Source organism: Pseudoliparis swirei, chromosome 23 (assembly GCF_029220125.1).
Source record: "Pseudoliparis swirei isolate HS2019 ecotype Mariana Trench chromosome 23, NWPU_hadal_v1, whole genome shotgun sequence".
In the NCBI taxonomy this organism is placed as follows: domain Eukaryota; kingdom Metazoa; phylum Chordata; class Actinopteri; order Perciformes; family Liparidae; genus Pseudoliparis; species Pseudoliparis swirei.
The window spans coordinates 20,591,872-20,605,339 of record NC_079410.1 but is presented as its reverse complement, the minus strand read 5'-3'; the positions used below and the strand labels follow the sequence as shown (position 1 = coordinate 20,605,339).

The window sequence follows — 13,468 nt, the reverse complement described above, 5'->3', positions numbered from 1 at the left end:
GTAAAAAGGAAATTTTAGGGGAACAAACACGTGAAAAATGACCGACCAATTTAATGAAACCAAAAACATGGTTTAAATTTAAAAAAACTCTAAAGTTTTTAATTTTAAAAAATTTTAAAATTTTTATATTTATTTTTTAAAGAAAATTTTGGGAAAAATCCCTTTAAAATTGGAAAAAAAACATCCCAAAAAATGTTAGTAAAATGGTCCCAAAATTTAAAAAAATAAAAATGGAAAAAACCCCCCGGCGAAAACTCCCCCCCCTGAAATTTTTTTAAAACAACCCTTTTTTAAAAAACTTGGTCTAAAAAACTTTTATAGGTTTAAAAAAAAAAATTGGAAACAAATTTTTTTGGAAATTAAAAAATTTTTCAAAAATAAGTTTTAAAAACTAAAAAAACCCCCTAGTTGTTAGGGAACAAAATATAAAATTTGAAGGACCCCCACAGGACTGATTTTAACCAACTTTAAATTTTTTCTTATAAAAACAATGACTTTAAAAATTTTTTTCTTTTTCCTAAAGAAAAAATTTTAGGATAAAAAACCCAAATTTTAAATGATTTTAAAAACAAATTTTTTTTTTTTTCCAAAAAACCCGGCAAACCAAAAATAAATGCCAAAAAATTTTTGTTTTATTTTTCACCCAAAAATAATATTAGAAGTTGATGCAAAATTGAAAATAAAATTTTTTAAAATTGTTTTTAATATTGGAGAATTCCAAAAAATTTTTTCGAATTTTAACCCCGAAAGAAAAATGGGGTTTCTGGAAAAGGGCAATTTAAAAATAAATGTAAAAAACCTTTTAATTTTTTTTTTGTAAAAAGGAAGTGGAATGAAAAAACCCAAAAACCAAATGTTGGGGGAAAAAAGTTTATTTTTCCCAAAAAATTAAAAAAAGTTCCCGTTATGAAAATAATAAAATTTATTTTTTCCAAACAATGTTGGTGAAAAAAAATATTTTTTTCTTTTTTTTCCCAAGGCCCCAAGGAAAATTTTTGGATGCCCCACAGTTTTGGAAATTTGAGATAATTTCTTTTGTGAACCCCAAAACCCTTTTTGCTTTTTTTTCCAGTGGAAATAAGGAGGGAAAAATTTGCCCCCTTTTAATTAAACAGCAAAAAGAATTTCCCGATGATTTTAAACCTGAAAAAGGGGCTAAATTTAAAATTATTAAAAAAATTTTATATCAAAAAAAAATTTTTTAAAAAAATTTTTAAAAAAAAAAACAACCAAAAGGAGAGATTCCCAAATTTTTAAAGTTTCAGTTTAAACAACTTGCCAATTTAGGTTGTTTTTGAAAATAACTAAAAGGTTTCCCCTTTTTTCAATCAAAAGGAGGGCTGTTTAACAACTAAACCCCTTTTTTTTTTGGGATTCAAGGCCTCCCAAAGAAAAGTTTTGGGCCTGGTGGACAAAATTTTATTTAAAAAAAAAAAAAGAAAAAAATTTTAAAAAATTTAAAAATTTAAATTAAAAACCCTTTTAAAGGGCAAAAGGGAATAATAAAAGTTTTTCTTTCCTTTATTTTAAAACAATTTTTTTTGGGTTGGGGTTCTTTGTCCCGTTTAGGTCGAAATCTTAAACAAAGTAATTTTCCCCCTTTTGTATTTTTACACTTGTTTAAAAAAAGGACAATAAAAAATTGAAAAACAAAATTTTAACCCTTTAAAAAATGCCGGGAACAAAAAGAAATTTAAACACCCGGAAATACCCTCTTTTTAGGGTAAACCCACTTTGGGCCCTGCCCCGAAATTATTTCCCCCTCAAATCATTTTTTGGGGGGGTTTTAACCCCCCCCAAAACTTTTTGCCCCGGGCCAAAATCACTTTTAAAAGGAGAGGGGTAAAAAGGGGACGGTGGCCCCCCTTTGAAAACAAAATAAAAATTTTTTTTGGAGTCAAGGTCCCTTTTTCCAAATTTGGGAAAACTTAATGGGGCAAGGTTTTTTAAAAGGGGAAAATAATTTTTAAAAAATTTTAAAAAAATACTTTTTTCTCCCTTTTTTTAAAAAAAAATTTTTCCCCCCCTAAAACCGAAAAGGGTAAACCCACCCTCCAGTTCGGGCCCTTTTTTCCCCCAACCCATTTGGGGTTTTGAAAAGTAACGAAGACGGGGTCCCCGGGAAAAAAGGGGGCCGCCGAAACCGCCGGGGGCCCGTTTTCTTTTTTTGGGAAGGCATGGTCAGAGGGAAAAGCAAGGGAAAAGGAATTGTGGGGGGAAGCTTTTCCATTTTGGGAAATCCAACTGAAAAAGGGACTTACCCGGGCTTGGTTGCCTCCTGCGCCATTTTTTGGGGTGAGGGTTAACCTCTTTACGGACCCCAGCCGGAAAAGGCCCCCACGGCCCCTTTTTTTGGGTAACAGAAATAGGGGCCCTCCTTTTGGCCTTTTTTCCCCGGGGCCCCCTTTCTTTTTCCCCATGGGAGGTTTTAAAAAAAGGGGTTTTAGGGGATTTTAAACAAAAGCGTCATTTAAGGGCCCCTTTTTTGGTTCCCGTTTTTCCGTGGGAAAAAGGGTTTTTAATTACCAAAATTAGGTAAAAACGTGGTAGCAGGTAAACCCGACATTTGAAAAACAAAATTAAAAAATAGTTTTGTTTCTGGTTTGGGGGGAAATTTTGGCCCCGGAATACCCCTCCATTTTTCCCTTAAATTAATCACATAACTCCCTTTGAAAACCCCAAAAATTTTCCCAAATTTCATTTCCCCAAGTTTTTTGGTGTGCCTCCATCACATTTTCCAAAAGGGGTAACCAAAGGTTTTAACAAAAAGTTTTCCTGGGGGGCCCCGGCTCCGAAACCGCCCGAAGGAAAATTTTTCATTTTCTTCGGTGCAGTACAATGTAAAGGGTTACAAATTTTTAAAATTTTTTTAGAGGGTACAAAAAATTTTTATTTTTTTTGGTCCCTTTGTATTCTGGCTTTACTGTTTTCCCCGGGGGGCCCCCTTTTTCCTGTTCCAAGGCCCTTTTTTTATGGGCCGCCCCTGCCTCAAACCCCGGGTCTTACAGCCTTTTGTAAACCGGAAACCCTCCATCTGCCAAAAAGGGCTTAAAAAAACAAAAAAATAAAATTTTTTGCGCACCAACAGAAAATACAAGGCGTTTTCTGGTAAAATAAATTTTTCGGGGGCCCCATTTGGGGCTTTTGGGGAACGCGGTAAAAAAACCTTTACCCGCGGTTTTCAAACCCGGGCCCTTTTCCCCATTTTAAAAAAATTTTAATTTTTAAACGGCAAAGGGGCCCAACATTTTTCCCTTTTTCGTGGAAGGGAAGGTTTTAAAGGGGAAAAAACTTCCGGGAAAAAAAACCAAGTGAATTTTGGGACTATCAACCCCAAAAGAGTTTTTTTGAGGTCCACAAAAATAAATTTGGGGAGAAATAAGGTGGAAAAAAAGAAACCGTCTTTTGGGCAAACGGAAAAATAAACCCCTTTTTCCCGGAGGTCTCATATGTTGTTGAAAGATGACTTCTATGTCGCTATAGAAACGCCGGATGCTACTCAGCAACACCTTGAGTCATGGGTAGCGCAGGAACGTCTTGGTGATGACGGTGACGTGAGAGCTCACATCTGACCAAGAAGAGAAGTAAGCAAAGAGTTCCAAAAAGAAAAGACAGGTGAAAACACAAGTCTAACTGTCCCTGCTCGGGGTTCAGGCGCTCCGACCTGAACAGATAGGAAGTTATCATTTCATTGCTGCTCCAGCTGATTGCACATGCGTGAACATAAACTTGCTAGGCGCCCTATTACAGTGTTCTTTTAGTGTATTTTTATCGCATGAGACTAGCACAACAAAAGCTAAAACCAGTCATTGTCCTTTTTTGTAGTCACAAACATAGAAAAATACAAATGTTCATCCACCGAGCGTTTACTTGATGTTTAACCCCTGAGACAGGCAGGAGGAGCGCACACCTACTTTTTCCCATGTTGTACAAGACTGGAAGGAGAGGCTGTTTGATAGTGATGGGAAACACGGCCTCATGCTCCTCAAACTGGAAGGATACTAAGTACAGAAACAACTTTTAAAGTACACTCTCAATCAAACTGCACCAACATTTTCCACTGACTGATTTTAATTTCTCCAGATGAACATTAAACACACAGAAAAATAAATGTATGCAGATACATATAGCTGCACAAAACATCGACAACTGATTGCAATTTTGAGCAGTTAATTTCTGTAAAGATAAATTTTGATTTCTTGCTTCCAATGTCTTCATACCGAGGTCTCCAGTATGTATGTGGTAGATCGTGCTGGTGTAAACCACTTTAGCCAGCAGGTAGTTCAGGATCACCAGGCTGCTAGACTCCATAATAAGCTTGGTCTTCCCATCACCTGACAACATAAATTTAAAAAAAGAGTACATTTCATGTTATTTGAAAAAACGGTCTTACTTTGCAATGTGGATGACAACCATATTAATCAAAATCTGTTTAAATCGGTGTATGGCTGAATGCGTTTTTCCCAAATCTCCGTATAAAAATGCAATTCCTGATTAAAGCCAGTGTGATGATTTCTCCAAGGATCAGTTATCATGATCAACAATGAGTAAGTTAAACTGTATTTGGTGCAGCACAATCATACAGGTTGGTGCAGTTCAAAAGGTCAACGGGTGACTGACACCAAAAGCGACGCGATCTTTTCGCGTGACCGAATCCCATTAATTGCTGCGATAGATTGTAAAGCACTAGACACATTTTGAATTCGTGAAAATGGGTCATACAAATAAATTGAATTGAATTGAAAGAGCTGTGTGAGCCTAAGAGTGATGTCATGTATTAATATATATATATATACACATGATATTAATGGTATGAACCCAAACACAAGGGCGTTAGATGTTCAGACGTGTGTGGGATGTCCTCAACAAGTATAAAGCAGAACTAGTGGTTAGTTCTTCCGTGGTGGATGATAGGAAATGAAGGTTTTTACGGAGGCAAGCCAAGGAGATAAGCCCTGCCCCTCACGGAGCGTCGCGATGCTTATAGCGTGAACACGGCGAATGGTCAAGCGAGTAAACTCACGCCTTTTGGTGCGTACGTAACTTTAATGGGACCGAATAAAAACAGTAAAAGAGTTGAGGAATAATGCAAATGTGAATTAGAGATGATACAAAAATGTATATATGCATCACCACATATAAAATATGGTGATATAGCGTGTAACGGCTAAAACTCCCTTAGTGTCATCAGTATATGTTTCTTGACATCTCCATTTGTTTAACCACTCTTAGACGGAATGAACGAGTCTACGCGTGTAATGTGTTTCAACAACGGTAGAAAACAGTGAGTTCGCTCCGTTCCTTTTACTGAATTCTGGTGCAACCGTGAAACAAGTCCCCCGTTGATACATCAATGCGCGAGCTCAATACGTCACAACTCACCTCTGATTATTCTAAACAATGCAAACTATAACATACAATTATGCAATCACTATAATTAACAAAATCTAAATAATATAGTATCTAAATCTGAGTCTAAATTACAATTACAATTACAATATGGAAAATGGCACTAACCTAGCGTGTTTCTATGAATGCAAGCATAATATTAACTGGGATGGACGAAGCAAATGCTTACTTCATTTTCCTAGTATGGAAATGAGGTCCTGAAAAAAACAGGCAAACATAGAAAATATGGCAGATATGGCCAGAAACAAGTGCTGTTGCTTACTTGTTTTGTTCATCAAATCAGGCTCAGTCACAAGTATTCAAGCACTACAACAAAGGCCAGTGTGATGTTAGTTCAGATGTCCGACTCTCACCTTGCACCATCCCTCCATCAGCAATCTCTGTGGTCAGGACCCCTTTGGACACTTCCAAGGAGACCTGGAGACAGTGGCCAAGTGTTTTGTGATGTATTTGTTAATTCAAATTTCTTTCCAATTAATGAATTCCCCAAGATAAAAGAGAAAGTGAGGACAGGCCTTGCTGTTGCCCAGGAGCAACACTTTCTGTAACAGTTGGAAAGTTGGAAGTCACCTTGAAGTCCAGTAGCATTGATTATAAAAATTTGAAAGCCAATGCTGATTGAGTGGTGATGTTCATGTTACCCCTCACCTTCATATGTTGGTCTGTCCCCACATTATAACAATAATGCAATTATAGAAATAAATACTTTTTTGGCATAAGTCCAAACTAAATAAATATTGGCTTTCAAAATGAAATCAATGAGCATCTGTTGCAGCAATTTCAGCACCTGTAATCCCACAGTTGCAGCGAGCTTCCTGTCCCTTTTTACAACAAGATGGCTGTTGTACAATGATTTTAAATGATGTCATGGAAATGTATTTAATATCAGTTTGTGTGAAAAAATGTGAAAAAAATGTTTGCCATCATAATAATGCTGTATCTTTAACCAAATGTAGAACCATCACAGTGCTCTACATGTGAAGTGTTTTCATGGAGTTTATTTAAGCCGTGAATTTGAATAAATATTCAAATGTCCAGCAGCAATCTTGTATCAGCCCCGCCAAACGCTGCCATTCCAGCACCAATCTGCAAGAAGGCCGTTACACATTGGGGTTGTGACTAACGTTTGCCATCCGTGGAGGCTCTGTGTTGCTGTTTTGTAAAATTGAGGATGAATTGCACCAAAAAATACCACCCCAGTGTGTAAAGGCGTTCCGAATGACCAGACAATGTTTTACATCTATGGGATCACACAAACCTTGTAGCTGCTTCTTTGTCCTGCATGCAGTGCTAAACCTGAAATAAAAATGGCCTCGTACTTTCACACTACATTTTTTGGCATGATCGTTTGTGGGAGTACACACATTCATTTCTGACATTGCTTGATACATGCTTGATACATTCTCAAATAAAAATAAACCATGAACTAACCCATCCAGCTTCCTCTCTATATATTATGGTAACTCTCTTCTGAGAGAATGTAAGGAATACAACTATTTCTATGTCTCATTGGCTGTGGTTTTGTTTTTGGCTACCATATGGAGTATGAGCTTTTCTTTGTGTTTTACCAGATATTCCAGTCACGTTAAACCAGACTTTACTCGGCTCAGGGCTGAAACCAGTTGAACAGGTTGTAGCATACCTGGTACAGGAGTGGAAATCAGAGGCTGTGCATGGACACCCTGGATAGGGTACTGCAGGGGAGAGTTGGGCAAAGCAATCAACGGTGTGGACAATACAGACGTGGTCCTGTTGGGAAGATTGGGGGGGGGGACGACATGAATCAACAATATATATATATACATTTTAGATTTGATTTCTGCCAATAAGCCCCCTACATCCTACACACTGCCCTACAATTCACCAAGATAGTGCCGGTGTTATTATCTTTAATTGCCATTGCATCACCCTAAGATGGTACACCCAAAATGTATGTTTATTTCTAAGTGCCGCTGAAGATTTAGATAACTGCATCCATCCATACCTGATCTTGAATTGTTGGAGCTCCTTGGCTCTGCGTCGCACCAGCTCCTCATACTCATCCTTCGGGACTTCATTCTTGAGGACCGATGAGCCCGGAGGACAGTTGCATGGATCAGACTTGGGAAGAGGACTCTGGGGTTTCAACCTGGACGGGTGACAGTAATATGGAAGCCGTGAAGCACCATAATTATATTGTCTTCCTATCATATTATCACTTATATGTGTTTGTATTTAACAAATGAGAGGATGTTTTAACGCTCCACAAATTCAAGGTAATGAACCAGTTTCCTTTTTTTTTAAGTCCCTGAAACACAAGCTTTATGGTTCCAGTTTTTTGTTTTTACGTTTAAAGTAAATGTCAGGAAATGTATGGAACTGCTGAATCATTAAACCCAGGGGTCCCCAAACTTTTTCCTAAGAGGGCCACATAACGTTTGCCTTGTCTGCTGGAGGGCCAGCGGTGTGCTAGTGAGAATGTGCTCACCTGTGTGCGGTATTGTGTGGTTGTTGCGTTGCGAACAAGCATCGCTAAACATGTTTTCAAAGTGTAAATATCCGCTCACGGTAACCAGTTGTTCCAGATCCCTTCGACCAAACTGTTCCCATGAAAACATAAGAAATGTCACTTAATGGATCAATATATAAATTACTTGACTTCAAACTAATATCTGATGGCGCAGCGCACAGACTGCATGTCTTTGAGTGCAGACTCCTTTTGCGTGAAAGAGATCGAAACCAGGTCGGGCGATATTTTTATTTTTCTAAAATGTATTTCTTCATCCGTGGCTGTGATGCACTGCTCACTTATACAATCGTAATCGCCGAAATGGATATGAACGGTGGCTTGAAGATCTCCAGCAATATGTTTGTGAATGTGTGACTAATCTGGTGAGCGAGACAGAGCCCCGCTGCAGATGTTAAGAGAACACAACGCACGCACGCAGGAAACCAGTAGGTTTGAAAACCAGTAGGGTGTAACACCGCATATGTGTTTCATGGCAGAGGAGATCTGCCGCCGTAGGTGGAAAAGTCAGAGACACGTATCAAAGAGAGAAGAAGAGAGAGAGCAGCGAGAAGCGCAGTGAGTGCAGCTCAGTCCACTAAAAGTGGAAGTACTCTGCGGTCGCGACGCGTCTGGTCTGAACACTTTTTTTCGACGCGTCCGTTGTGAACACACCATGACATTCAAGCTAACCTAATTTCCCAAACGCTGTGGACATCTGAACGCTGATTGGCCGAGACGCGACACGTCCCATCAAAGATGTTCTATTGCGAAGAGCACCACTCCACATTTTCTCCGCGTCTCACTGTAATCTCAACGGCAGCGGGCCAGGTGAAAAAAAAAAAAAATCGGAACGCGTCTCTGGTATTGTTCAGGGGGCCGGTCCAAATGGGGAGGCGGGCCGGATCCGGCCCGCGGGCCGTAGTTTGGGGACCACTGATTAAACCTGTGTAATGACTAAGCTTGTTATACCACTTTCCAGGGTGTGTCATGCATTCAAAACGGAACAAACACACGGATACAAACACGGACGCAAACACACACAGAGACAGAGTGCCTTTTACCTCGGTTTTTCTTGAGTGGGAACCTCTTTCGTCAACTTTTCAGGACAGTGACAGGATATCATGAAATAGCATGTCAGCAGGACCATCACAGACACAGCAACCTTCTGAAGCGGTGCTCTGGAAAGCACAGACATCTAGGGAGACAAGAATGAGGCCATATAGCCAAAGGAGCATGTGATCAATTCATGAATAGGTTTATGTTTTGGCTCATAATGTAAGGTGTTGAAGAAAGCCATCCTGAAAATACCACCAGATCTTTTCAAAAACTGGACCATGAAGTATATTTTAGGCCTAAACAAACACTGGCAGTTCTGGTTGCTATAGCTGTGAAGGAATTAGAAACAAACAAGGGGCCCTTTAACTGAGATTAAAGTCCGCCAAACTAATTAGAAGAAGAAAAAAACACTCTTAACATGTAATTGTATTGATACGGCTTTTGTTTGACGTGTTCTTACTTTATAAAATAAATGGAAAATGGGATTAAAGGAAATTAAAATCAGCTGCCCATTTCAACCCTGAATTCATGACAAAATATGCAATTGTGTTTATGGTTAAATTTGATTACATTTCAGTCAATGAAGAATGTATGATGCCAGTAAAGTCAGGGTTAGACAAGGCAATTATTGTTAAAAGACACACTGGTGAAATATATATAGAGAGAGAAAATTGAAGAAAAACAAAACAATAGGCTGTACTAGCTAGTTAGTTAGTTAGTTAATTAGTTAGGTAGTTAACTTACAATCAAAGCCCGCTGCTTTTACGTCTACCATATATTTAAATAATATATATGTTTTAATTACCATTGTAGTTGAAAAAAAATAGCCGACAGAATAAGCAACAACAAAAAAAGGAGTGCAGCATCCTCGGAAAAAAGACTTCTCGCGCGGAAGCCCGAGAGCACGCAGATAAATAGTCTCCATGCACACCAGGAACGCCCCTTGTCCCGGCTGGCTTTGCTTTCGTGTTAGTCAAAACCAGTGGTCCCCAAACTACGGCCCGCGGGCCGGATCCGGCCCGCCTCCCCATTTGGACCGGCCCCCTGAACAATACCAGAGACGCGTTCCGATTTATTATTTTTTTCACCTGGCCCGCTGCCGTTGAGATTACAGTGAGACGCGGAGAAAATGTGGAGTGGTGCTCTTCGCAATAGAACATCTTTGATGGGACGTGTCGCGTCTCGGCCAATCAGCGTTCAGATGTCCACAGCGTTTGGGAAATTAGGTTAGCTTGAATGTCATGGTGTGTTCACACCGGACGCGTCGAAAAAAAAGTGTGTTCAGACCAGACGCGTCGCGACCGCAGAGTACTTCCACTTTTTAGTGGACTGAGCTGCACTCCCACTGCGCTTCTCGCTGCTCTCTCTCTTCTTCTCTCTTTGATACGTGTCTCTGACTTTTCCACCTACGGCGGCAGATCTCCTCTGCCATGAAACACATATGCCGGTGTTACACCCCTACTGGTTTTCAAACCTACTGGTTTCCCTATGCGTGCGTGCGTTGTGTTCTCTTAACATCTGCAGCGGGGCTCTGTCTCGCTCACCAGATTAGTCACACATTCACAAACATATTGCTGGAGATCTTCAAGCCACCGTTCATATCCATTTCGGCGATTACGATTGTATAAGTGAGCAGTGCATCACAGCCACGGATGAAGAAATACATTTTAGAAAAATAAAAATATCGCCCGACCTGGTTTCGATCTCTGTCACGCAAAAGGAGTCTGCACTCAAAGACATGCAGTCTGTGCACTGCGCCACCAGATATTAGTTTGAAGTCAAGTAATTTATATATTGATCCATTAAGTGACATTTCTTATGTTTTCATGGGAACAGTTTGATCGAAGGGATCTGGAACAACTGGTTACCTTGAGCGGATATTTACACTTTGAAACATGTTTAGCGATGCTTGTTCGCAACGCAACAACCACACAATACCGCACACAGATGAGCACATTCTCACTAGCACCCCCCCCCCCCCCGCTGGCCCTCCAGCAGACAAGGCAAACGTTATGTGGCCCTCTTAGGAAAAAGTTTGGGGACCCCTGGTCAAAACCAATGGCTGTGCATCTGCTTCCATTCAACTACGGCACCAATGTATAACTCCGGTCGTGCGTTGAGAAAAGAGAGAAGAAGGGGAAACGGCGCGCCTTGTCGGACACCCCACGGAGCCGCGGGGAACCGACCACCCACCGGACTCCGCCTTGAATAAATCGCCAGTCTATAATGTACATCCTCGATTCCTTCCCTCGTCTGATCTCCTCACACCCTTCCAGCCAGACTGGTTTGGCAACTGTTGCCGTCTTTATTTGTTGCTGTTGGTTTCGTGCTCGTGTAATATCAAATACACATTTTTACTGGATTATTGTGTACTTTATCCAAACTTCAAGTTTTATTATCACTGGATTTCATACAATGTAAAAAAGAATGTTGTATTTGACTTGGTATATAAAAGGTATTGAAGCCCATTATTATCATTTTGATGGAAAAATTAAGATCCTGTAAATCATAATTAGCCTATGAATGAATTACATGATTTACTATCTCATAATTTCAAATTAGTATCTCATAGTTGGACAAAGAACATATGCAGATTATAATTACATTTTTAATTTTGAGCATGCTCATGCGCAAGTGTTGCATTTGATTGAGTACCAATCTATTGATTATTATGATTTAACTGTAACAATTTAATTATTTTTTTGCTGATGAAGCCATTTTTTAAAAACTGACTAGCTGTCTGAAGATGTAGCTTATAGGGGTGTCAGTGGTGAGCAGGGTGGTCCTTTAAATCAGATGATCGCGGATTCGATTCCCGACTCCGCTAGCCCACGTCAATGTGTCCTTGGGCAAGACACTTAACCTCAACAAAGAGGCTGCTTGTCTGTGCAGGCCTAGGACACGTGCACAGATGTCTCATCCCTTGTTACACAGTTGGAAACTAGTAGGGAATCTGGTATTCAAATTAGTTAGTCCTGATGTGCAGGTGAACCTTAGCTCCTCCCATCAGTGTATGAATGGGTGAATCATGTCATGTAGTTAAAGCGCTTTTAACTACAAGCGCGATTGGTCGGAAGACTAGAAATGCACTATATTAGTACAGGTCCATTTGCTAGGTTAAAGTTGGGTTAACTTAAAAATGTAAGTCCTGCAGTAGAGATATCTAAGTCCACATTAGTAATCATTACTCAAAATCATTAGTTCACTTTTCTTTAGTCCAAGTTTAATTAAATAATTAATGGAAGAGTGATAATTCACTTAGTCATTTATCCCCAGAAGGACCAGTGGGGATTACAAAGGAAGACATGATGTCAGGTTGTGATAAGAACAACGAATTTGGTCAATGTGGCAATCAAACTTCAAAAGGTCTTCACCCTGCCCACCCCCCCCCCCCCCCCTAGTCATAACTTACTTCAAACCAATACGGGGGATCAGACACCCCTTTGCTTTGTACAGAAGAAGATGATTTGCATTCAAGGTTTTAAGCTACTTCGCAACTAGAGAGATAAAATACAATTGTCAGGCTGCAACAGTTACTTCTTTTTCTAACTTTTTTGGGATTGGTGCGGTATAACATAAGACGACAACGAACAATCAGACGGTGTTACAGACATCAAGACGTTAAGACGAGCACAGAACAACAGTTCATATTGAACTGGCTTGTTGATGTAGGATCAGCTGAGGCATGTTTATAACAAGGATGACTATTCACGAATGACAAAGAAACGAGGGAGAGAAGAAAAGGTAGGGAGAATAATCTCATGTGTACAATAATCTATTTCCCATATTTCTTAAAACGTATTATTTTGCAGTTACAACCTTAGCCTATAACCACTCCTAAGCGGATACCTGGCATGTAACATTGCTGGGCTTAAAAATGAGGATTTATGAATCTCAACAAAAACATGACATTTTGGTAATATTAGTCTGTCTATATAAATACTACAGCTCTTACAATCTGCTCTTCCCAAGGTTCCATTGTTGTCCCGCTCATGTAGAATACTAAATAACTAACCCTCCCAATCCCATGATGGGTATAACAGGTAAAGCGGTAGATTTTGGACTGCAGTTGTTTCATATCTGGGACTGTAGCTAAGGGACATCCATTGATGTAATCATCAGATCAGACATGTGTGAATTTCTTCATAACTAGCACAAGACTTCTGGGTGTTTTGAGCAAACTTTTGTGAAGTCCAGATTGCGAGAATGGGACGGACGTGAGATCACCTTTGTCCACCGCAATCAAATCAATTCCTTGAGTTCAAGTGTACATCTGTGCCAAGGCATTCAAGAGCCGATGTCAAAACAATTATCTCTAAAACTGTAACAGGTCTGTGGCTGTCACCGGCAGGCTTCTTCCCCAAGCACCAAGGATGAGTTTACAAAGAAGAGTATTTGGTAATATCTTTTATTGTCATTTGCAGACCGTGCCTCTGCTCCCCACTCTCTCACTCCTCAAGGCGCGTTCACACCAAAAGCGAAAGTATTTTTTCGCGCGACCAAATCCCATGAAAA

General features: G+C 39.7%; 1 protein-coding gene across 4 annotated transcripts; it reads right to left on the bottom strand.

Moving 5' to 3' along the window:
• Positions 1 to 3,479: 3,479 nt before the first annotated feature.
• LOC130188852 (beta-1,4 N-acetylgalactosaminyltransferase 2-like) lies at positions 3,480 to 9,826 on the bottom strand. 4 transcript variants are annotated; one of them, XM_056407386.1, is made up of 9 exons: positions 9,759 to 9,826; positions 8,959 to 9,092; positions 7,394 to 7,537; positions 7,052 to 7,158; positions 6,668 to 6,705; positions 5,763 to 5,826; positions 4,221 to 4,334; positions 3,915 to 4,001; positions 3,480 to 3,568 (listed from the first exon to the last, which is right to left on the bottom strand). In XM_056407386.1, exons 1-9 carry the CDS (start codon positions 9,759 to 9,761, stop codon positions 3,516 to 3,518), a joined length of 744 nt encoding a protein of 247 aa, XP_056263361.1. In that variant the 5' UTR covers positions 9,762 to 9,826; the 3' UTR covers positions 3,480 to 3,515. The 4 variants fall into 4 exon arrangements, with proteins under 4 accessions (XP_056263361.1, XP_056263360.1, XP_056263359.1 ...); XM_056407385.1 differs by having other exon boundaries at positions 3,480 to 4,001; XM_056407384.1 differs by having other exon boundaries at positions 3,480 to 4,334.
• Between the last annotated feature and the right edge of the window lie 3,642 nt (positions 9,827 to 13,468).